At 45.8% G+C, this 23,777-nt stretch overlaps 3 protein-coding genes across 3 annotated transcripts; 1 reads left to right on the forward strand and 2 right to left on the reverse strand.

The window, feature by feature from the left end:
• Positions 1 to 2,173: 2,173 nt before the first annotated feature.
• On the forward strand, positions 2,174 to 8,015 carry LOC132470784 (amphoterin-induced protein 1-like). The gene is made up of 2 exons (XM_060069653.1): positions 2,174 to 2,841; positions 3,702 to 8,015. The coding sequence occupies exons 1-2, from the start codon at positions 2,801 to 2,803 to the stop codon at positions 5,332 to 5,334; spliced, it is 1,674 nt and encodes a 557-aa protein (XP_059925636.1). The 5' UTR covers positions 2,174 to 2,800; the 3' UTR covers positions 5,335 to 8,015.
• Positions 8,016 to 9,381: 1,366 nt separating this feature from the next.
• On the reverse strand, positions 9,382 to 13,400 carry LOC132470338 (pepsin A-like). Its single transcript, XM_060068854.1, has 9 exons — positions 13,247 to 13,400; positions 12,858 to 12,999; positions 12,649 to 12,766; positions 12,151 to 12,269; positions 11,835 to 12,031; positions 11,511 to 11,627; positions 10,705 to 10,846; positions 10,259 to 10,360; positions 9,382 to 9,765 (listed from the first exon to the last, which is right to left on the reverse strand). The coding sequence occupies exons 1-9, from the start codon at positions 13,315 to 13,317 to the stop codon at positions 9,634 to 9,636; spliced, it is 1,140 nt and encodes a 379-aa protein (XP_059924837.1). The 5' UTR covers positions 13,318 to 13,400; the 3' UTR covers positions 9,382 to 9,633.
• Positions 13,401 to 17,408: 4,008 nt separating this feature from the next.
• On the reverse strand, positions 17,409 to 21,889 carry LOC132470337 (RNA-binding protein 15-like). Its single transcript, XM_060068852.1, has one exon. The coding sequence runs from the start codon at positions 21,726 to 21,728 to the stop codon at positions 19,179 to 19,181; it is 2,550 nt and encodes an 849-aa protein (XP_059924835.1). The 5' UTR covers positions 21,729 to 21,889; the 3' UTR covers positions 17,409 to 19,178.
• Between the last annotated feature and the right edge of the window lie 1,888 nt (positions 21,890 to 23,777).

Here is a 23,777-nt window from a genome sequence, read left to right on the forward strand (position 1 = left end):
ATTGCTGACGCTACAAAAACATATAGTATAAGGGGAAGGCCCCCAATCTGATGTTGAGATACAGTGATTCCCCCAGAAAATGTCTTATTCAAAGTGGTCAAGGAGGGGGGGGGGACCTAAAGATAATTTTTTTTCATGTTTTCTTTCCCTAAGAGAGTTTTCTACTTTGTTAATGCATTTGTATATATTTTTATTGTACGTTGGTAGTCAAGGCGGAGGCCTATAGTGGTTGAGGCGGCCGCCTTGACCATACAGTGATGGGGAACACACTGAGATACTATGCGGAAAAAACATACCTTTACAAAACAGGGAGGCTTTGAATGTATGCCGTAAAGTTATATTTGGTTGGTATTTTCCTCATATAGTGCTGATAAAACCAGCAAATATCTATTTGTTCACTATGCATTGTTCGTTCATGTGAAGCAACATAAAGGGCAGAACCGGGCATTCAATGGTCCACCAAGGATGGACAGCAGAGCGCATTGAACTCAACAGGAGACCCTATAGGAAGCCTATAGAAGATCAATCACACCACCCCTGACTGAACGCCCACACCATTCAACACCGTCTTCCACCAAATCGAGCAATTCCCCTCTCCTAGTTTGACCGGCATAACGATCCTAACTTATCCCGTTTAACCCACTGTGTGTGTGTGCGAGTGACACAAGGGTTCAAATGGTTTTGAAGAACAGAAAAAAAAAAAAGAGGAATTTTAATAAAAAAAAAGGAAAAAAAAAAGTTAAACGTGTCTGTTGTCATTTTCCCCACTGGACACTTTGTGCCGGTTGATGGCCGTGTGTCAAGCTGGAGCGAGCTGCCGTCAGAGGCATGGGGTCAAGGGTGCAGGTGGGCATCGGGGGGGGGGGGGGGCTGGAGCGTGATGACCCAGCTGCCTTGATCTACAGTCAGGGCCACTGCGGCTCAGCTCATCCATAATTCACCAGAGGACTGCGCATCTCCACACGCAAAGTAGACCGCCGCCTACATCTTCTACCGCACAGCCCAACACGATACACCACCAGACACCATACACTATACAGGACGCAGTACAGGGAACACAGTAGGAAACAATACTCTGATACTCTGAATAAGTACTAATCCACCAGTACTGTGGTGTTACAACAACAGTATGATACCAACACTACTGGCCAACAGCATTGTACCAACAGAACCATACTAACCAGAATCGAATGTTATTTAATAAAGTATTTGATGTTATTTAATTGTACATGTAACAGTAGACCAACACCAACAGTAGGCCTACTTTAACAGCATAATACCAAAAGCTGTATCACAACATGACAATAAATGCAAAGAGTATTACACCAGCACCAAGTATTCTAATGGTACTATAGCAACAATAGTACAATTCCGATGATATAGTAGCAACAATACTATTCTAATACTAGCAAACATACAATCTTAATGATACAACAGCAACAGTACATTTCTAATGGTACAGTAGCAATACAACTATTTTTATGTTTCTGTAGAAACAGTACCATTCTCAAGGTAATATATATAACAGTTATACCCTCCTTGCTAAGCCAGAATTGTATACATGTGTTAGTGTTGACAGGGCAATGTGAGTTATCTGTTTCTATTGTTGTTGGGGTGACACAGTGCAAGGCTATGGATACAGAGCCCTCCTGTGGTAGTCACACACACGCACACAAACACACACACACACACACACACACACACACACACACACACACACACACACACACACACACACACACACACACACACACACACACACACACACACACACAGTGTCACAATATTTGTCTAGTCTACATTTTGAGTCGTCCTCTATCTTATTAAATGTATTGTGTTTTGTGTAAATGTAAAACTGTTATGGACAGTGAAGTGTATTTAAGCAACCGGACACTTTGTTTAGTGTCTCCCTGGATCTTGATACTGTTACCTTATCCTCCACTCACACTTCACCCCCGCCCCCACATGTTTCCTCATCCTATGATAGACCCATCGCCTGCATAAACCACAGATATGCAAATGAGATCCGCAATTAAAGATCGGATTCTGTTCACGCGGCATGATGGAGCGGCCCCTGCCCTTGACAAGGTGACGCACGTGAAAAGGTTGCCGGCCGGATCGAGCACTGCAGAGAGCCATTCAGCGTGCAGCTCGCCCCCCGCAGTCGCCTATATGCTGGTGTTGGGAGAGGAAGGATGTAGCCAGCCGTATCCGCCCTGCTGTGAAGTATATAGGAAACGAGTGTAGCCTACCAACACCAGCCACAATGCAAAGCATTTATCAAAAAAAAATAACCAATTGGACATTTCATAAATAATTAGTCTGAGGCACATCCTAGAGATTTATTTTGTACTCGGACACGTGTTGGATTCAGTTAAGATTCTACATGTAAGATATAGTGCATCAGCACCAGGAAGAGCGAATGCATCACATGTGATGCATTTTTTATTTACCTCTACAGCGGCGGGATTGTTATTCTGCGTGAGCATACATGTGTTGTTATCGGTAGGCCTAAATCAACCACTACAAAGTGAGCAAATGTGACGGATCAACGGAGAGCGAGAACGTGCACCGAACGTGGAGATGCGTGCGTGTGCACATTCATGTGCCACACCTCCTGCTGTGTCGGATCAATAATAAAATGATGGGGTTTTCTTGGACCACAGCGAGGACGACGGTCGGGCTGTCCTAATAAAAAAGAAAACGATAGGTCCGGACGAGAGAGAGGCAGCTGGTCGTCGTTGCTCCGATAAATGGCCAAGGACGTCATGTGAGCGGACCATCTCGAAGCCTGGACCGTATGTGGACATCGGATTTATCGTTCTTTAGACATCCAACGAGGTAAGCGCCCTGGGATGGGATGCTCTGCTACCTGTAAGTGCATGATAATACGTCTTTGACGTTTACTTACTGTGCAGAGGATTTATACAACTCTATAAGATGATTTTACACGCAGCACTGCAGTTCGGGCAGGGAAAGGATTTGGGGAAGTATTTATTTGGAATATGGTTTTTTTTATATGATTATTATCAGTATTGTTCAAAATGATTGGTGTTGCTCATTTTGGCTCTAAACCCCTTTTTAATGGACGTTTAAACATGTTACATTCACTGTTGCTTTTTCATCAGTTTTTATTGGAGCGTTGTTATTTACATTCGAGTAAAAGTAACTTCAGCTGCTGTTGCAGTGAGCTACAGGCAGCCTACCCTGTGCCCTACCATGTCGGCCTTATTCCAGCGTCCTGCGTTATGAGTAATAACTAGTAATAGGCCTAACTAATAACTAATAAATGTCTAGCAACGTCATTGCAGATGACAGGCAATCAGGATTGCTAACTCACTTCAATATGGTTCCCACTTTACCATAAGGGTACATTAATTAAGCTTTAATTAACCATTCATTAACATTAATTAATGCAGTAATTCACAGTATTATTGCCTAGGGGATAGGGATAGTAGTTTTAACCCTATTAAGCAATGTATAAAGAATACCCTAGTTGATGTGAACAAAGTTACCATCTTAACATGAACATCCTTAGTCAAGTGAACACCATTAATGATAATCATAAATGATTACTAGACCATTAGTTAAATGTTAATTAACTGTTAGTTAATGCCTATTTCTGCACTAATTAATGTTAATGAATGGTTAATCAATGGTTAGTTAATTCTGTAAAGTGTTACCCCAACATGTCATTGCAGCTACAAGTCACTCAAACGTGGTTCCTGCCCCACCCCCCCCCCCCCCCGCCGCCCTCCCCTCCGCCGTCCCGCCATGAGAGACCCGCGCTCGCCCTCCCCCGGGGTCCCGCTGCCCCGACGGTCCCTCGCGGCGCTCCCGCTGGTTCTCCTGATCGCCTCCGTGACCGCCGACGCCCAGTTCATGTCCCTGCCGCTCAACAGCCGGACGGTGTGCGTGTGCGCCAGCAACATCGTCAGCTGCTCCCAGCTCAACCTGACCAGCGTGCCGTACAACCTGCCCTCCTACGCCGCCGTGCTGGACCTCAGCTTCAACCTCATCTCCCGGCTGCGCGCCGACTGGACCCAGGTCTCGCTGTGCCGGCTGCACACCCTCCACCTGAACCACAACGGCCTCACCTTCCTCTCCTCCGAGGCCTTCGCCCACGTCACCCAGCTGCGCCACCTGGACCTGTCCTCCAACGGCCTGCGCATCCTGGAGGAGCTCATCTTCGAGCCGCTGGAGCACCTGGAGGTGCTGCTGCTCTACAACAACCACATCTCCCAGATCGACCGCACCGCCTTCTCGGGCCTGGCGTGCCTGCAGAAGCTGTACCTGAGCGGGAACCAGATCTCCCGCTTCCCCCTGGAGGTGGTGAAGGAGCGGGGCCGGCTGGAGACCCTCTCCCTGCTGGACGTCTCCTCCAACCGGATCAAAGCGCTGCCCCTCGCCGAGCTGCAGGCGCTGCCCGCCTGGATCAAGAACGACCTGTACTTCCACCGCAACCCGCTGCCCTGCAGCTGCGAGCTGCACGGCCTGCTGGCCCTCTGGGACCTCCAGAGGTTCAGCTCCGCCTCGGACTTCCGCGAGGAGCACACCTGCCTGGTGGTGGGGGCGAAGGAGAAGGAGAAGGTGGCGGTGCTGGACCTGAGCCGGGTGCACCTGAACTGCAGCGAGGTGAAGGTGGTGAAGGCCAACGCGTACCTGGGCCAGTACCTGCTGCTGGACTGCGACACGCGGCAGCGCGGCATGCTGAAGACCTGGGCGCTGCCGGAGAACGTCACCGTGTCCCGCGCCGACAAGAGCGCCCTGCTGCTCCCGGGGGGCGGGCTGCAGATCGGCCCACTGAAGGCCGACGACTCAGGGGTGTACCTGTGCCACGCCACCAGTGACGCCTACAACGAGACCCTGCACATCACCGTGGAGGTGTTCAACGCCACGCTCAGCGGCGGTCTGGAGAGCATCAAGACGGCGTACACCACGCTGGTGGGCTGCCTGTTCAGCGTGGTCATGGTGCTCATCTACCTCTACCTCACGCCCTGCCCCTGCGCCTGCTGCCCCGGCCACGGGCTGACGGCGGTCAGCGGCGCCGACGACAGCCTGCGCTCGTCCACGGTGAGCGTGTGCCAGATGCACGAGGAGACGGGGGGCAAGCACGACGGGGACAAGACGGATAAGAACTTCCTGAACCGGCAGCAGCAGCAGCAGCAGCAGCACACGGGGTTCCTGGGGGCCAAAGATCCCGCGGAGCAGAACGGGAGGCTGAACCCCATCGGGGAGGAGGAGGAGGAGTGGCACGGGGAGAACGGCGCCAGACGGGGGTCTGACGCCGACTCCGTCAGCTCTGTCTGCTCCGGAACTCCGATGGTGGTGTAATACACGCCCTGGATGTTCTGGGACCCTTCACGGTGGTGTAATACTCGCCCTGGATGCGCTGGAACTCCCATGGCGGTGTCCCAACACCTCTGTCTTCTCTGGTACACTAGGGTGGTGTGACACCAACTCTGGATGCTCTGGTAACTCTGTCTGCTCTGGTACACTAGGGTGGTGTGACACCCACTCTGGATGCTCTGGTAACTCTGTCTGCTCTGGTACACCCAGGGTGGTGCATCACCAACTCTGTCTGTTCCGGTACCCCGAGGGTGGTGCAACACCACCTCTGTCTGCTGTGGTAACCTCAGGGTGGTGTGACACCACCTCTGTCTCCAGACTGTAGGCCATACTGTATGTCAAAGCAGCTCTCTCTCAACACATGATTATGAATGGGATATGCCGTAAACATGAATGCATACATTGTACGGCATACTACTATCTACTATCAATGAGACTAAGAGACTATCATCATAACATGACACAGGTTGTTTATGTAATATGGTGGTTTATGTCCATTTCAATCTATATTATTTTTGTTTGCGATTTAGTTTGTTTATTCCTCCCAAAAAAACTGTTGTGAAGGACGGCCACAAGAAGATGAGTTTTATTTTTTTTGTTTATCAATAATAGTTTATTGGCTTTTAATTGGAAGTTAAATACCCTTACTAAATAGCTTTAATAGAAAAAGGGTTTAGTTGACTTTTGTAAGCGTATTTGCAAGAGCATAACATAAACTCAATAACCAATGTTACTTGTGTAAATAATAGATCCATGCGTTCTATTATTTTGATATAGCTGCAAATATTATATCGTTAGAAAAATATTAACCAGCATATAAGGCTACTTATTAATGGCCGTAGCTTCTGTTATTGTAGCACAAAGTTAAGTTGAATGCAATATCAAACACTAGCAACCAAAACTGAATTGTTAGCATGGGTGTCTTTGAAACATGTATTTTTGTCTGTTTTGTGAATCTATAAGGAAAAAGCCAAGGTATACCTTACAGAGAAACCTTACTAAATAATCCATCCAGTAATATTTACAGTCACTAATTAATCGCTTACGAATCAATATCATAGCATTTATAAAAAATAACGATTATGATTATGTAATAATGTATACTTTGTCCTTCGAAGTCTCCTGGGTCCACTAATAAGCACACAGGATATGTCTTTTATGTATCGTCATGTCATCTTTTATGAGTTTTTTTGATAAAGCTGAATAGGAACATTTTGGCACATGAACCCTCTACCTACCTGTCTACTTCTCTATCCATACCAGTGGCCTATATGATGTTAGCATGTTGGTGCATGGGAGGACATGTTCCCCGACACGGTGTGTCCCAGTGCACACAGACATCAGTCTACCCAAAGAGTATCACCAACATGTCCTGTCCATGGCTCCATTCCATTAGAAAGGTCCATGGTTCACCCCTAACTTACCGTGTGTTTCTTCGAGGGGAACATGAAGTAAAACTGTTTGTTTACATTTTTGGTGTTTATATTTATTTATTTTTACAAAAAGGATTTAATGCACCCGGTGGGATTCTATTGTATGATGATGACATTTCTGATGTCGTGTGTTGAATCGCAGATCGTTTCGTTCATTTCCTCTTGTTTTTTTCTGGACCCATCGTTTAAATCTTGCAGGACTTATTATTTGTATCGACGCAGAAAATCTCAAAATAGAAGGCAATATAAAGTCATCGTATGTTTGTTATTCAAAGTATGTCGAATATTCCAAGATCAAACTTCCCCACCTATTGGCAATGACTTGGACTCTCAAACTTTCAGCCATGTTGCATTCAGTAGTAATGCCAATATTAAATCCAACATGATGTAGCATTATTTGCTCAAGTGAAACCTGTTGTCCAAAGGTCATCTGTCAACACATACCAACCAGGCAATAATCTGATGACAATAAATAATACTACAAAAATAGCATCCACTATTGGCCACTCGCATGTAAAGTAGCACCTCTTTATGTTGACATAACTCAGCTAATGTTAGACATCAGTTGGCCAGGATCGTGTAAAGAAGTATGGAAAATATAACTAGTGTCACTACTAAAAATGTCTTCCACTGTAGGTGTGCTTTGAAGAAGTAAACAAAAGTAAGTTGAAGCTCACACTATGTGCTGTGAATCGAGCCCCATAATAAAACCATTGAACGCCATTTCACTTGACTGACACAATATTCCTACTTCAGACCAGATCTGATTGTAACTAAACAATAGAAAACAAATGAAGACAGAAAACTCCCAGACTAGGTGTAGCAATGTATTTCTAGCAAACTAAATATTTTTGTATATTAATTTAAGCACTGAATAAACAGCGGTTAGCAGTATGTCTGTGTTTCAATATGATGATAACATAATGTAATATAATACGTGTGATGGATTCTCTTTCAGAAGATAATTCCTGGAACTACTCAAGCACTTTACATTACTTTCCCTAAGTTGCCTCAACAAGCTCAGAGATTTAGCCGTAATATGTGTACAATATTTATGTAGAGACCTACAGTGATGTAGTCATCGATCACGTTGACCTTGTCTGTTGATTAGCACTGATTTTGTCAAATATCTTACTGTATGTTGGTTTTCTCTTATCTGCTGTAATAATTGCCCTGTCTGCCGCTAACTGTACTACATAAATACATAAAACTACTATAAATGTACTAATGATGTCTATCGATCTCTTTCATGAACGGTAAGCTGTTTCTATCCAGAACTATGATGTGATGAGGCTGAATAAAGGGCTGCAGGATACATATTGATATGTATATGCAACAGGCATCCGTTTTGAGGACAATAGTATCTCCTTTCTCCCTCTCTCTCACTCCTTTCTCCCTCTCACTCTCCATTCTCTCTCTCTCTCTCCTCTCTGCCTCTCTCCTCTCTCTCTCTAGTTTCTCTAATAACATGCTCTCAGCTTGCAGGCGGCTGAGGGTCGAGATGCTAGAAGCATCACAGACCACTGGAGCAGAAACTCAACCCTCGAACCTGCTCATTTATTAACCTTTGTATGGTCGCTGTGGCCACCCTGCTGTTGGATTGGCTTAATTGTTGTTATCGTTATTATTGGACATTAGGAACAAGATGTACCTACCCATGTTTTCAAATGTTCAGTTCATTGATGGCAGCAGATCAGTAAGGACCAGTTGATACTAGTATACTTGGAGGCTAGTCAAAGGGGTGTGTTCCTGTAGTGTAACATCAGCTCCTACCTTGCCGGAGTACAGGAGTTCCTAAATGAATAATGAAGTAGGCATGAAGGAAGGCCCAAAGCATTGAGCCCCCTACCCATATGACTCAGTTACACTGCGCATCTCAGTTACACTCAGTAACCTCAGTCCATAGGTTTGTTTACCTTAAACACACAGGCTTAGCTCGCTCTGTAGTGTTGTAATGGCTACTTTTATACTTTTATTATTTAAACAATTTAAAAAAAAAAACACGTTTATGGTTACAGTTGAGTTGGCATTAATTCGATGACAGATAGAGACATATGAATGGGGGAGAAGGAGAAAGAATCAGGTAGCTTGAGAAGAGGCAAAAGCAGAATGAAAAAGAAATTCTGGTATTGTTGTTCACAGATGTATACTATTGTTGTTCACATTGTAGAGAATTTAAGAAGTGTGGAATATGGTGCTGTCTTGTTCTACAAAAAAGGTGATATTTATACATCCCAGCCTCTTATGAAATAAGAAAAATGTACATGTCAAGTAAGATTTATAAATATGTGCGTATGAGGGCCAAACAGCATCACAAAATCGCTTGAGAAGATGAAAAGACACATCTCATCTCTTCTATAGAGAGAGCATCCTAAAGAGACTTATCACACATGCAGATTGCTGGGATGGAAGCAGCGCCAGTTGACTATCAGTGATTGGCAGGTGGTTGTACATGTTAAGCCTGAATTTGTGGGCGATGACTCATTCATTCCTCCAAGCCCCTCCCCAAGGCACACGAGTCTCAGAGCTGCAGGCTTTCAGAGTTGTCTGCCACCTTGTGGCTGGCCAAGTTACAGCAGGGAACAATCACCATACTTAATTGCAGTTCAAGTGTCATTTTTTAATACCAATCAAAACAGCTCAACCCAGAGAAATAAAAAAAAGCTGTTAAAAATGAACTGATCTTTTTTGGGCCATTATATTTTATTATAGCAAATAATCATTAAGACAACATTACGGAAAGAGTGTTGAAAACCAGATCTTAAACTCTCAATTGGTCTCCAGTTCGGAGAGAAAATAAATGAGCCTAAGGAAACCCATAAATAATAAATCAAGCGTGCAACGTGTACATTCACACGGCGAGGGCAAAACCCACCCTGGAGTTGTTGACGTCGAACACGGTGTAGTAGTGCCTCATGAAGACCTCGCCCAGGATCCACGACCCAGAGACATCCTCAAACCCGGTTTGGCAGCTGGTCCCGTACTATGGAGCAAAGCACAGAGGGTAGGTTAGAAGAACCACACGTTCTGGGTCTCAGTGCCATATTTATAGGATCTCATTAGATTCATGACATGGTAACGATATGCAATTATATGTATACTGCATTATGCAGGTCAACACATGAATAAACATGGGGATATTACCATACATGTCGTAATATGACCATAAACAGGGGCGTTGCGAGGTAGTGTGGGGGCCCCAAGCAAGAATTCTTAGGGGGCCAATTGTTGACGGGGGGGGGGGTTCGGAGCGATTGTTGACGGGGGGGGGTGTTCGGAGCGATTGTTGACGGGGGGGGGGGGAGGGTATGGAGCGATTATTATTATTATTTTTTTTTTTTGGGGGGACCTTTTGGAGGCCCTAGTAGTGGCCCGGGGCCCCAAGCAATTGCCTGGTATGCCTAATGGGACGCGGCGCCTCTGACCATAAACAATGTTATTTCTATGAATATTAGGATAAAGACGATGGGACTGACCTGCAGGACGTAGGCTGAGGCCGGGAGGTGAAAGGCATTGCCGCCGATGTTGAAGACCAGGTCTGGCATCACCCCGATGTTACTGCAGCCCACTGAAGCTTGCTGTAGGTGACCCACAACCGAATTAACACAAACACACACACACACGCCCGCCCACCCACCCACACACCCACACACACACACAGGAATGCGCGCACGCACACACAAACACATAAAGGAATGCACACACACACACACACACACACACACACACACACACACACACACACACACACACACACACACACACACACACACACACACACACACACACACACACACACACACACAAATCATATTATTCCCATCCAAACATCAGGTCATCTACTCGTGCTCTTTTTAATCGTTTTGTTATAGTTGTGCATGTTTGCATATAATGACGTCAAAACAACACAACCAGTACTCACATCGCCCCCTGCCTGGTAGGCGCCCACCCAGCCGTTGATGTTGCTGATGTCCCTGGTTGGCCCGGTGATGAGGGCCGTGCCCGAGTCCACGATGGCCAGGCAGCCGCCGCTGCAGGCCACTGTGTTCCCGTTGATGCTGATACTGCAGCCACACACAGAGGAGAGGGTGCTCACTCTGAGGCCACCAGTATAGTTTCATGTTATGTGATATCCGGTTATATGACATGGCTCGATAGACCTCGATATTATGCTAGATTGCTGACATTTGAAACAACATCTAGCAGGTGACGGTTCTGAATGATACCTCCATTGCCCAATAGTACATTGGGCAATGGAGAAATCATTGACCATGGTACTATGTAGAACTCATTTAACATGGTACTATGTAGAACTCATTTAACATGGTACTATGTAGGGCTTGTTTACCATGGTACTATGTAGAACTCATTTAACATGGTACTATGTAGGGCTTGTTTACCATGGTACTATGTAGAACTCATTTACCATAGTACTATGTAGAAATCATTGACCATGGTACTATGTAGAAATCATTGACCAGGGTACTATGTAGGGCTTGTTTACCATGGTACTATGTAGAACTCATTTACCATAGCGATGTAGAACTCATTTACCATAGCGATGTAGAACTCATTTACCATGGTACGATGTAGAACTCATTTACCATGGTATGTAGGGCTTGTTTACCATAGTAATATGTAGGCTCATTTACCATGGTACGATGTAGAACTCTTTTACCATGGTATGCAGGGCTTGTTAGTACCATGGTACTATAGCGCTCATTATACCTATCTATTTGGATGGTCCAGTAAGTGTCCTCCTCCTTGACCATGACCCAGTTGACTGGTCCGGTGAAATATTGCTCATCCACTCCCCCTAGGATCAAAGCACTTCCCTCCACGGATCTGAGGGAAGGATATTAGAAATGATGAGCATTTATTTCTTCACAGAAACCAAACAAACCCAAGAAATATGTATCACAGTGTGTGTGTGTGTGTGTGTGTGTGTGTGTGTGTGTGTGTGTGTGTGTGTGTGTGTGTGTGTATACTGTATACATACATTAGGGTAGATTAATAATCAGGTTCAATAAAGGAATACTCGAAAAGGCTTACTTGCTCAAGTACATTGAGAACTGGTTTTGTGTGATCCTGCCCTGATTCCACATGTTTTTGAAGAGAGGAGTCCCCCCCAGTGCGGAAGCACCGATGAAAGCCAGGCCTTGTATGCCATCCCAGGGCATGTACCTGAGGAACGACCCCCCCGAGTAGGTCAGGCCGAAGAGCTGGTTCACCACATAAATGTCACCGACCTGGAAATAGAGCAAAGAACAGCCTCAATAACAGCCTTGTTTGTACTCAATTGTTTGTACTCAATGGTCCACGTGTTTCTTTGCTGACGGTATGGCTGTGCTCTGATGTCGTCTCTCACCAGAACGGTGTCATACGCCGTCACGCCCTTCACAAAGCCCGACACATATTCCAGGGTAAAGTCCCCGTCGCCCTTCTGAAGGGTGGAGGAAGCCGAGCGATTGAACCTTGCATGGTTTCCTGGTTAACAAGAAGAACAATACAGAAACAATTGGAGAATAAAAATAAGTAAGGATGAAATGTTATTTGTTTCTCCATATATATTGAACTAAATGTAAAACGTTTTCACATTTGTATAAAAAAAGAATTTTCTGTTTAAGTTCTTGAATATAAGTGGGACTAATACTGATTATCTTTAAGTTGGCATGCAACTTTATTCATTATTCCAAACATAGTTGAAATGATGCATTGAGCCATCAGATCTATAAATGTCCACTAGGGAAGTGTAATGGTTACCTACAAAGAAATGAACAATATCTGTGGTGTTTCAATAAACAACAAGGAGTCCGACTCCCAACCAATAGAAGCTAAACCGATGCAGGCCTTCCGTTGCACCTACCGCAGCTATAATGGGTGCAATTCAAGGACGGCACCCATAGGTCCGCAGAGCCGGTGTCAAAAAGCACCTTGAAGTATTGCGGGGGATTTCCAATGCCAATCATGCCATAATAGGTAACCTATAGTCACCGACCCAAAGAGAGATGTGGAAAGGTGAGTGGTTTGTCTGCAGTGTGACAGAACACGTCTTTGCAGTATAGTAACACTCACCTGTGGATCATAGGTAATAGGTACGTTGGTCACCTTCAGCCCTCTCTGAAGTCTTGGCTGAGGATACTGTGCCTTGTATTCTTCGTAAAGTCCAACCTCTTCAAGAGCCTGACGGGCAGACTTGCCTCTGAACAAAGGGATTCTGAACCAACCAGGAATATATTTAAATTCACTTGGATTAGTCTTTGAAGCCCTTTACAAATACTGTAAACATTAACAAGTGCCCATTTACAAAAGGCATAAGAGGATAATCAAGGACTTAATGCATTTTATAAATGTGTGCCATCCTTAATCCCTTGAATAAACAGGTGCTTAACTAATGAAAAACTGTGTAGTGCAATTCATGTTTTTATATTTTGGCTTAACAATAATAGTCACGATCCACTTACTTGACAAGTCCCTCTGTGAAAGCCACAAGAAGCACCAGTAAAACAGCAGACTTCATCTTAAAGCTGACCATGAAGAACAGAAGTCTAATGGAAAAAGTGTATTTTATACTTTTAATATCAGCCTCAACTTCCCCCCTCTATCCAAATCTACACCTCCTACTCAAATTGATAAGAAACCACTTAGTAAGAGAGCATATTTAAACAGTGAAACCAGATAAAGGAAACAAAACCTGCTCTAAATATTAATCTAATGTCCTTCAATCCAAATGTCACCAGAGCCTGTTTTGTGAGGAATGAAGCTTCTCTCTTGTGTCGGCTGCATCAAAGAGCCCTGTAGGTGTGCACGCGAGGTACCGTGTGCTAGCTGTTATTGTAAGATTATGTTGAAATTGGGTAGACACTATTTATATACTAAATTGTGCAATGGCATAGCTGAATGCAAAAGAGTTCAACATCAGAGGCATTCATCTTTGTGTTGCATAAGTTTAGGAATTTTTATTTATACTTCCTCAAAAATGTATAGTGATTGATTAATATCATTAATCACAGACAGCCAACATGAATGGTATGGAAAACAAAGAAGGGTAGGCCTGTGTTTGCCCAAGTGAGGCATCACGCCCAAGTCTTGAAGTAAGCTTAGCATCTTACAAAAGGGACTATTTCTACATCGTGAGTGATATGATTTAATGGTATTGTTAATTTCACCATCATCATCGTTTACATTTAGGGCACTGTAATCCTTCTATTTCTGTAAGGATAGGCCTTCTTTAAACTACAGTACAGTTGACCTTTGATGGACTATTCTCCCAGCGAGACTCAGGGCTTTTCCCAAACGGCCTACTCCTAACACTCGCTTTATAAACAACAAACTTTTCTCAAGATTCCTCAAACTGAGATTAACAAGATATTTTTTTATTATTTCTTTTGCTGATTTGTTTTAAAGATTAGGCTACCGGTATATGATTAAAAAATAATAATAATAATAATAATGAATAGCAAGGTGAGATTATTATTCTAAATAATTATGCTGCCTATACATTATTTGCAATGCTATTTTCCGTTGTGAAAGTTTAAATCTAGAGTTCTGAGAATGTAGGTGTAGATTAAGCTATTAACTAAACTAATATTGTTTTTGTGATATGTAGGAAATACCTATGTCAATTTCCGGATGAATTCCAGTACCTTGGACACGTAACGTTTTTATCACCTCATGCTCAAAGTTAATTTGAATTTCATTCCCTTCCCACACTGTTCCAGGTCTCTACGTGACCACCTTGCGTAAGTCTTATAATGTCAAGTTACTGCTCAACGCTGCCCCCTAGAGGACGGTCAAGTTCACCTTCAGGAAATGTAAGATAAGATGCAACACAAAGAAGAAAGACACGAAGGCAAAACTGTAGATTTCAAACTTTATTCAATCACAGACAGCATGGACCTCAAACGAATAGAGTTAATTAAAGATAAAAACTAAAAAAATTACTCACCACGGTATAGTTTACCTGTATTATGGTTTCCTGTCCTTGTCCGAGGTCATACGTGTCTGCAGACTCTGTGGAGACACGACCAAGCAATCTCCGTCCAGATAACGGAACCAATGAGGCGCCGTGAGTGGATGTTCAGACACACACTGGAAAGTGATTTGTGGAACAATATTTCAAAACATGCTCAATTCTGACACTTCAGTCCTTCATAAATTTACCCCCAATAAATAAATAAGTATAGGCGACCTTACATAGTCATACTAAGTGAAATACTTGAATTATACCAAAACAGACACTCACAAGGTCTGCCCATCAAAAGGTACATGGTCCAGCTGCTCATTTGGACCATTGCCTAAAAAAATACCAAGAAAAAAACTACATAATACTTACCAGTAATCTATTGTATTTGTTGTATGGACAAAATGTGGTATACAAATATTTTTTCTTTTTAGCAAGAAAATCATATTTTCATTTGCTAATTTTATCCTAACAGCTACATAATTGAGGATTTTACATCTGTGTTGAAGTTCAAAGTCAACATTGTTTTATGGTAGAACATTATCAGCAAAATTATTTATTTACATTTTGCAATTATTTACAACCTGTGATTGTAATACTCCTGTTGGCAAGAGTGGGACAACGGACGTGCTATTACAGCAGTAAGCCTATATAAAATCCAGTTACTGGCCTGCTAGTGAAGACGAAATGTCAACATAAAGGCCCAATCCCATTTCTACCCCTTACCCCTCCCCCTTGGTTTGAAGGGCTAAGGGGAAGAGGTAAGGGGAAGGGGTAGAAATGGGATTGGGCCTTAGGCCCAATCCCATTTCTACCCCTTACCCCTTCCCTTTACCCCTTCAAAACAAGGGGGAGGGGTAAGGGGTAGAAATGGGATTGGGCCTAAGTCTCCCCTGATCTCCAGTGCTTCATGTCACTAACACCTAACCCCTTTCCGTCTTTTGACTTCCAAGGCGACCTAGGCTCAGAAGGCTCGGACAGGCGGCAATCAATGTTTTGGATACCAAGCGCCGACATTGAAACACTAAATTGACCGTTATTGTCAGCCACATCCCTGGTTTACAACACTGCTCTTGTGAAACTCGGCGTGTAGCAGGAAGTGTCTTTGAGCAGGAACTGTAAAGGCCTTGTGTAACATTAATAGTATCATGTAGCATTTACCTAAATAAAAATGTACCCAATGTCATAAAAGAACCCTTGAGTCCTCCATATCATCATCAAATCCTTTATGATCCATCCTACCTTCGTTTTTCAATATCTGCCTTTTATGACATCACACGTGGGTGTGTCCCGTCACCTAGATGTAAACTGGATAGATCGGTCTACCAGCCTACCAAGTTGACTGTAACCAATGTTGCTCATCTATCCGTCATACATCTAGGTGGACACGCCCACTTATGTTGTCAGATGAGGCAGATTTTTAAAACGGCTTGTAACGGCTAATCACACTCACACCTGGTGGTGTATGTCACCATTAAGTCATAAATGGCGTTTTCATTGCAGTTCTTGTCATACATACCCAACCATGTGGTTTACGCCTGGCGAATACTTTACCCGAGCTGAAGTTCAGGGCTAACCACCTCAAACCTGTGATTACAACAAGCATCCTTCCGGAGGCCTTGCCTTCTGGACGGGGCGCTGGGGGGTCCCAGGGTGGTGGACCCCAATCTGGGGGTACCAGGGAGTGGTCGACAGGCAGGAACGAGGTCCAGTAGAGGCTGTTGTGTCCGGTAGATTCCCCAACTCCGAACACAAAGCTGCTGTTCACACGTCGACGTCCTCGCACGGCGATACTGTGGAAGATGTTATCCTATTCTAGTGCATCAGTGTAAAAAGTGTATTTATGCAAGGAACTCTCCTTCCGCTCCATCGGGATTCCCATCTTACAGCCGTCGAACTCGGCCGCATTCATAACCTCAATAATATGCAGCAACTCCTCTTCGAACGCGAGACGGGGCCAGTGCCCAAAGCCCGACCCTAAAAACCCGGCTTCCTCTGGTGGATCGACGGCCAGGTAGGGGCGGAAGGCGGCGGAACAACAACATGCTACAAACACAAGAACAGCTCATCCCTTGCTCCTGTACAGCCTGGAGCTGTGGATTAATGTGTGAAACAGGAAGACGCCGTCAGTGTTGAAACAGAAGACCGGGGAGGCGGGGAAACTCTGAAACTCTCCCCATCCTCTGAGGTGTGCGGCCAAAGGGACAGGAGGGGCCCTCCCCCTCTGTGTTGTGGCCAGGCGGCGCAGACCAAATTGGGTCTGTTGTTGGGGAGGGGGTCACCCAAGGGGTGGGTGGGGGGGGGGGGTTCCCAGGGCACACAGCTGGTGGTTGGCAGTTGGAAATGAGCTGTGGAAGCAACCCCCCCCCCCCCCCCCCCCAATCTCCAAATGGAGATCAACACTTTAAACATGCCGCGGGGAGGTATTCTCATGTTGTATTAAGTTAGGACGGCGGGCCCAGTTTCGTTATCAATTTTAGTGGCGGGAAAGGCTTGAGTCGACCGACAACGACCACCAAAACACAGAACTGAGAAGCTGTTTCTGCCTCGATCTCACTTCCTCCTCGCCCTGCTTGGCAGTTGCGTTCCGCTCAGCGCAGTTAACTCCCGAGTACACCTCCGACAACAGAGAATGGTCACAAAAAGGTTCCTCCGAGGCAGTCAGACGCGTTTCCCAGGAAAGAGAACATTTATTAAAACTGAAACAAAATCTATGGGCTGTCTGACAGAGGCAATTCATCTTGCGATTCATGAGCAGTCGTGGCCTCCGGTATTTTTCGTTGCAATCCTGAGTAAACAGCACATTGCTAAATTCTCCATTTGAAAAAATGGAAGCAAAGCATTAAAACAAATAGAGTCCGTTTCAGGGAAGGCAACTCAGACTGCAAATGGCCCTCTTTGCAGAGCTGCATTCTGGGAGTGGAAGTTCTTTTCTTTTTTTTTGTCATTGCATGACTGACAGTAGTGAAAGGGGAAGTCCATGGCATAGAAACACAGCTAAGACTGTACATGTTTGAAGGATGGACAAATCAAATACAACACTGCAGCTTTTTTCTTAGGTGTAGAATGAACCTTGGTGAAACAAAACCATATTGGTTCTGTTTTAACAGTCGGCCCAGTCAACTTTGGATAAAATTGTAATGAAAAAATACTGAATAAAATAAGCATGCCAGTGTACGTCAACTCTTAAAATCAATTATCTGACCGGTAGGTTGACCAACTGATGAGTCACTTGTTAAGATTTCAATTGCAAAAATTCCAACAAGCACTAACAACAATTTGACCAAAGATCATATTTCTTAATAGTTGCGGACAATAAATGAATGCCCTTGAATGATCAGTATTGATTAACTTTAGTAAATGAAGATTAGAAATGTTTGATTAGTTGTCCAATGAAAGATTACTATGATTAGACGCCAAATGGTATGGTAGGACTGTAGGGAAACCCTATTTGAATTTAACCAATTTGCTAGTTAAAGTGTGGTTTCCATACCAGCTCATGAAGCCTACCACATCTAGATGGTGACAGTATTTACAAAACCATTATCGGACTGATGAAATCTTTATCCCCAAAGAAGTTTAGCCAATAACACACTTCACCCATGACTTATTCAATAAACACTTCTTACAATGCAAGTCGACATAATATGGAATGACAAACAATCAGGGAACCTTGTGAAAGCCCAATAGTAATTAATTAGGCCTAATATTTGTATATTTAACAATTAAATTATGCTTAAAAGTTGCTTCTCAGATTGTGTGAGTTTGACCGAGTAAAGGTAGAGATGTCAAATAATGAGTTGGGTTCCTTTAGCAAAGCTTTAGCATCTTATGTTTGCATGAAATCTGAATAGAAAAAAAAAAACATTGACTGCAATGGCTTCACAGAAATCTTCATAGTACTTTAAATGTTCTTGACACTTGCAAACCATAACACATTGAGTTATACTTTTTGAGTTGTCAAATAGATTTTTATAAATTTTCTTTTGTACAGTTGGTCAACATAATGAAAGACTTAAGGAATGAACTTAAACTCTACTGCGGCAACAAAGATTGATACAACAAAAAGCCTTGTTCTCAATGTAGTTAGCTTTTTTGGGGGTGGAAATTAATGGGGGGGGGGGGGGCCTTAATTCATACTAATCAAATCCTTCAGCTAAATACAATGCATCGTGAAATATTGGCTGACTACAAACTTTGCTTCGGCTGAATGGAGTACAGGCCGCCCTGGAAGTTAATTAAAAATCAAAGCCTCGACATTTTTTCTCTTAAGCAGTCCGACACTCAAACGCTAAATCACATCTATGTATTCCACCTGGAAGGATGGACTGTTCCACCCGCCAAGTTATGCAACTCATAGAATAAAAAAAAATAGCAGTGCTCAGTTGTTAAAAGACAACCATTCTTGGGGGGGGGGGGGGGGGGGGGAGCACTCAGGAGGCTCCTCTGATAACGATCATCAGCAGGTACTCCTCCTCTGAGCGGGCGAAGGCCTTGGAGGACGCGTCCAGGAACTGCTCCGAGAACGGGCACGGAGGGAACGCGTGGAGGACCCCCGTGCGCTCCTTGTCTCGGTTGCCCCCCACGGGGAGGCTGATGACCCCCGCCGCCTCCTTCTGCTTCAGGTAGGACACCAGGTTCTTCAGCGGCCTCTCCGTGGAGCTGTTGCTGCTGTCCTGGCGCCCGTCCTCCGTCTTCCCCGGGACGGCGAGCAGGACGGCGTGGCCGGCGGGCCCCGAGGCCTTGATGCGGCGGCTCACCTCGTCCAACTTGGGCTGGTCCAGGCGCAGGCGCTGGCTGATCTTCAGCTGGGACACCGGGCCGCCTTTGGTGCCTTCCACCAGCAGGGAGGCCGGCACCGCCATGTCCCCCTGGAGCAGGTGCACGGTGGTGGGGAAGCTGCTGTTCTTCAGCAGGAGCACGCCCTGCCAGGCCTGGGACAGCTTCTGGGACCCCGCCCCTTGCTTTGAGGGCGGTGCCGCCTTGGAGGACGAGTTGTTGGAGAGGAAAGGCGGGTGGGAGGGGTCCCCCCTACGCATGGGGCTCCGACACGGGTCCCCGGCCTTGCGCTTGCGGTCTCTGTCCGAGCTGGTGCCCGGGGCCGTGGGGGGGCTGAGCGTCCTCCTCCTCTTCTCTGAGGGCCCGGTCGGGTCCAGGCTCTGGTGCTCCCGGCCAGGAGAGAGTCTGCCTGGGTGGGGGCCCCGCTCCGGGTCCCCGTAGCGGCCCATTCCGCCGGGGCTGCGCTCCAGCGAGTTCCCGCGGCGACGGCGAACGAAGTCCCCGCCGTTCGGCGAGCGGTCGGGGCGCCGGCCGTCGTCCAGGGGTCTCCGCTTGCGGTCTCGCAGCTCCCGCTCCAGGGACCACGTCTCCCGGGCGCGTCTCTCCAGGTGGTCGATGGGCTCGAAGCCCGGACCACGGGCCCTGTCGTGGACGTCGAGGCCGGGCCAGTCGTTGCCGGGGTAGAGGTCCCTCTCTCTGAAGCGCAGGGGGCCGGGCGGAGACCTCTCGCGGACCCTCAGGGACTCCGGGGGCGGGCGGTGGTCGAAGGCCTCCGGGACCAGGTCGTAGGGGGGCAGGGGGAGGTGCTGCATGTACTGCTGCAGGTACCGCTGCTCCGTCTCTGCAAAGTCCACCCTCAGTCTCCGGTCTGGGCCACCCAGGGGGAAGCCACGCATGTGGGTGCAGGCGGCCTGGGCAGCGTCGAGGCTCTCGTACTGGATGTAGGCCCAGGGGTCTCCCTTTCTGTAGTCTATAGTCCTGATGGTACCGAAGCGGTCAAACTCACGGGCAAGAGCCGCCACCGGAACCCAGGGCCCGAGCCCCCCGACCCAAAGCCTGGTCGTAGGCGTGGCTTTACCGTAGCCCACTTTAATTGGGTTGCGACCCACCACTTTCCCCGACATGGCCACTTTGGCCCGGTGGGCCATGTCAAGATTTTCAAACTTTAAAAAGCCATAAGTGCTGTTCTGTCCGCGCACTGCCCGCTTTATGTCCACTTCGGTAATGACACCGAACCTGTCAAACGCCCTGCGCAGATCCTGATCAGTCACAGTAATGTCAAGGTTTCCTAAGAACAACGTCCGGTTTGCTCTCTGGTCGTCTTCAGGGGACATGAGATCCTCCTCTCTGAAAGGGGCACACTCGGGGATAAAGGGAGGCCGGTTCCGGTTTTCGAAAATAGAAAACTCTCTGTCTCTTTCTAGGTCCCTTAGGTGGATGGGTGGTGGTGGCACATGAGGCGGGGGGAGATGGCCCAGCGCTAGCTGCTGTAGTCGGTAGTCTCTGTAGCCTAAACCAGTGGGTGACATGGCTCTTTGGGCATGTACATTACGGTGCCCGGGAGGATAACTCGACACGGGAGAACGGCTTCTACGACGATTCATGAACACGGGCTCAATTTTCAGTGGTCGGTCGTAAAGCACCAACTTGCCGCGTGCGTGTTTGGCCGCCTTGGCGTCGTCGGGCCTTCTGAAATTCACAAACGCCACCCTCTGGTCGCCAACTCGACTTATTTTGACACTTACATCTCCGAATTTTTTGAATTCATGAAATAGTCCGTCTTCAATTTCTTCGTCGTTCAACTGCGACCCCAGCTCACTGATTTTAAGCGTCTTGTACTCACTCTCGGAGCTGGGGGTCCGCGCGTCGCCGCGTGCATTGGTCCGGGGAGCGGAGCTGGCCTCGGTAGCGAGGTCAATGCTACCGTGCACTTTGTTGCTGGAGCTGGCGTTGTTACTTCCATAGTCATGGTTGGCCCCAGTCCGGCCCGTGTGGTGTCCTTCCGCGTCCCTCATGTCCCTCTTTTCGCTCGGCAAACTTCTTCTTGCAGAAATGTGACTGTTAACCGAACTATTCCCGTTGTTGCTGCCGCTGCTGGTGCCCGACAGTGGACCTAGCTTCTTGGTGAGGTGGCCTCCGCGATCTCGGAGATCATCGATTATCCGTGAGCGTTTTTTCAGCGGCGATCGTTCTTTCCCTTTCATTTCAAAGTGGATGATGGTCCAGTGTAAGAAAGTACACTTTAGTGACGCACCCTATTCATAAAGTTAACTTGACGAACTAAATGTGGTTTTAGTAATAGTGCAGCTTCACGTCCGCCATCTTGGACTACTCACTACTGATGACGCCCACGCATCAGTGGAAGAAGACGATTGGCTCTACGGAGGCCACTTGTCCAATCCGTCACGACGCTTCGCCTATTGTAAATCGGGTGCGGCCAAAGGGTCAAGGAAATGATTAGCCTATTATAATACCGTGAAATCTTACATATACAAGTAGCGATGTTTTATTACGAACCTCTTCCAAACTAAATGTTATACAAATAGGTCCCATTGGTCGATACATGACGATCGAATATGACAACCATGTTTAATTGCATATACATGCCTTAATGTAAAATACTAATACTTATACTACAAATACTTAAAATAGCTACTTCCTCAATTTGCATGTCAAGCCTGATCGTAACGTCCAATGTCCAAAAAAGGATTTAACCTTTTTGACAAACCAAAATACCTTCGACCACTAGTGGGCAGAATGTATCTTATGATTATGTGGGCTTGCAAAGCATTACATTTGAGAAATACCCAACTAATCGTTTGAAAATGAAATTGTTTTTCATTTATTTTTCATGAATTGTATTAGCATTATACGAAGCACTGCCACTGACACAATGTAAACCTTAAAAATAACATCGTTTAAACACAAATATAACCAAAACAAATACATTCACAAGGGAAAAGTACCCTGCATAAGCATAAGCCTTATAAGTGTCATGTTGCATGAACAGGTTTTTGCTTCCGAACCGTTGGGGAAAAAGCTCTTGTTGTCCCTGCAGAGGTATTTTAAAATGATTATGATGGGGGGTGGGAACAGTTGCCTTCGCCCTGTGTGCCGGCCCTGCTATGAGACACCATCTGCTACTACTCTTCCTCACCGGTCACATGCTTCAGCAGTAGCCCGGCAGCCCGGCAAGCTGCGCCATGTGCCAATAATATAGCTTAAGTGCGTATAGGCACACTGAGAGCTCATGCTTACCCATGGTTTATACTTGAATTTATAACACACACATACATGTTGGATAAAAATAGGCCATTTCTATTTAATTTGAGATGGATGCGTCCACTATCAAACTAAAGAGAATACTATATACTTTTGGACAGAATGTTTTGCAAATTGGTAAGATAAGAGAAACAGCATATTTTATTAGAGGAAAGTCTATGGTGTGGGGTGAATACATTCACTCTCAGAGGATGACCCACTTCCATCTCCCATCGCTCTCTCTCATTATTTTGTTTCAATCTCCCTCTGTCTGCCGGCATATGTCTTTCTGTGTCTTTCTCTCTATGTTTCTTATCTCTTTCTCTATATATATTTCTCTCTCCCCCCCCCCCCCCCCCCCCCCCCCCCCTCTCTCTCTCTCTCTCTCTCTCTCTCTCTCTCTCTCTCTCTCTCTCTCTCTCTCTCTAGCTCATTCTATCTATGTATATTGTATTGTCTCTATCTGTGTGTGCCCTCTCTCTCTTTAAACATATGCACAACAGAAGCAGATAACTGGTGCATTCTGCACTGATGCGAAGTGCAAATGCAATCGGATACATGTCTGAAAGTATTGTGTATTGATTAATTGACCGACAGTGAGCCTATCAAGAGCCTATTTTCTTGTTTATGAATCTGTTGGGAATAGAGTAGGAGACTGGCCTTAACATCAGTTAACATGTTTGGAACTATGTCATTTTATCATATCATTGCTAGTATCAAACATGTTACTGTGGAAAAAATAGCATATCAAAACTCAGTATTGAAGCAAAGCTATGTGTGCACTGCCAATACACTTTGAAAAATAAAGATAAATGTGTAATAGGGTTAAAAATTGAGTTTTATTTTAGGGATTGAGCATGAACCAGACCACGCATTGGGAGAGAGAGGAAGGAGGGGAATAAATCTGACAGGAGAGCGAGGACGGATGGGAGACAGAAGAAGCATGAGGAAAGAGAGAGAGAGGGCGGAGGCAAGGAGGGATGGAGGGAGAG

Source organism: Gadus macrocephalus, chromosome 13 (assembly GCF_031168955.1).
Source record: "Gadus macrocephalus chromosome 13, ASM3116895v1".
Classification (NCBI taxonomy): Eukaryota; Metazoa; Chordata; class Actinopteri; order Gadiformes; family Gadidae; genus Gadus; species Gadus macrocephalus.

What these genes read in the sequence shown, in the direction of transcription:
- LOC132470784 (XM_060069653.1), top strand. Translation starts at nt 2,801, where the DNA reads ATGTGGACATCGGATTTATCGTTCTTTAGACATCCAACGAG. An exon ending in TTCTTTAGACATCCAACGAG is followed by an intron (nt 2,842 to 3,701) that starts GTAAGCGCCCTG and finishes ATGTCATTGCAG; the next exon opens with CTACAAGTCACTCAAACGTG.
- LOC132470337 (XM_060068852.1), bottom strand. Translation starts at nt 21,728, where the DNA reads ATGAAAGGGAAAGAACGATCGCCGCTGAAAAAACGCTCACGGATAATC.
- LOC132470338 (XM_060068854.1), bottom strand. Translation starts at nt 13,317, where the DNA reads ATGGTCAGCTTTAAGATGAAGTCTGCTGTTTTACTGGTGCTTCTTGTG. An exon ending in TTGCACCCATTATAGCTGCG is followed by an intron (nt 12,270 to 12,648) that starts GTAGGTGCAACG and finishes CTTGTTAACCAG; the next exon opens with GAAACCATGCAAGGTTCAAT. An exon ending in CGGCGTATGACACCGTTCTG is followed by an intron (nt 12,032 to 12,150) that starts GTGAGAGACGAC and finishes CTCTATTTCCAG; the next exon opens with GTCGGTGACATTTATGTGGT.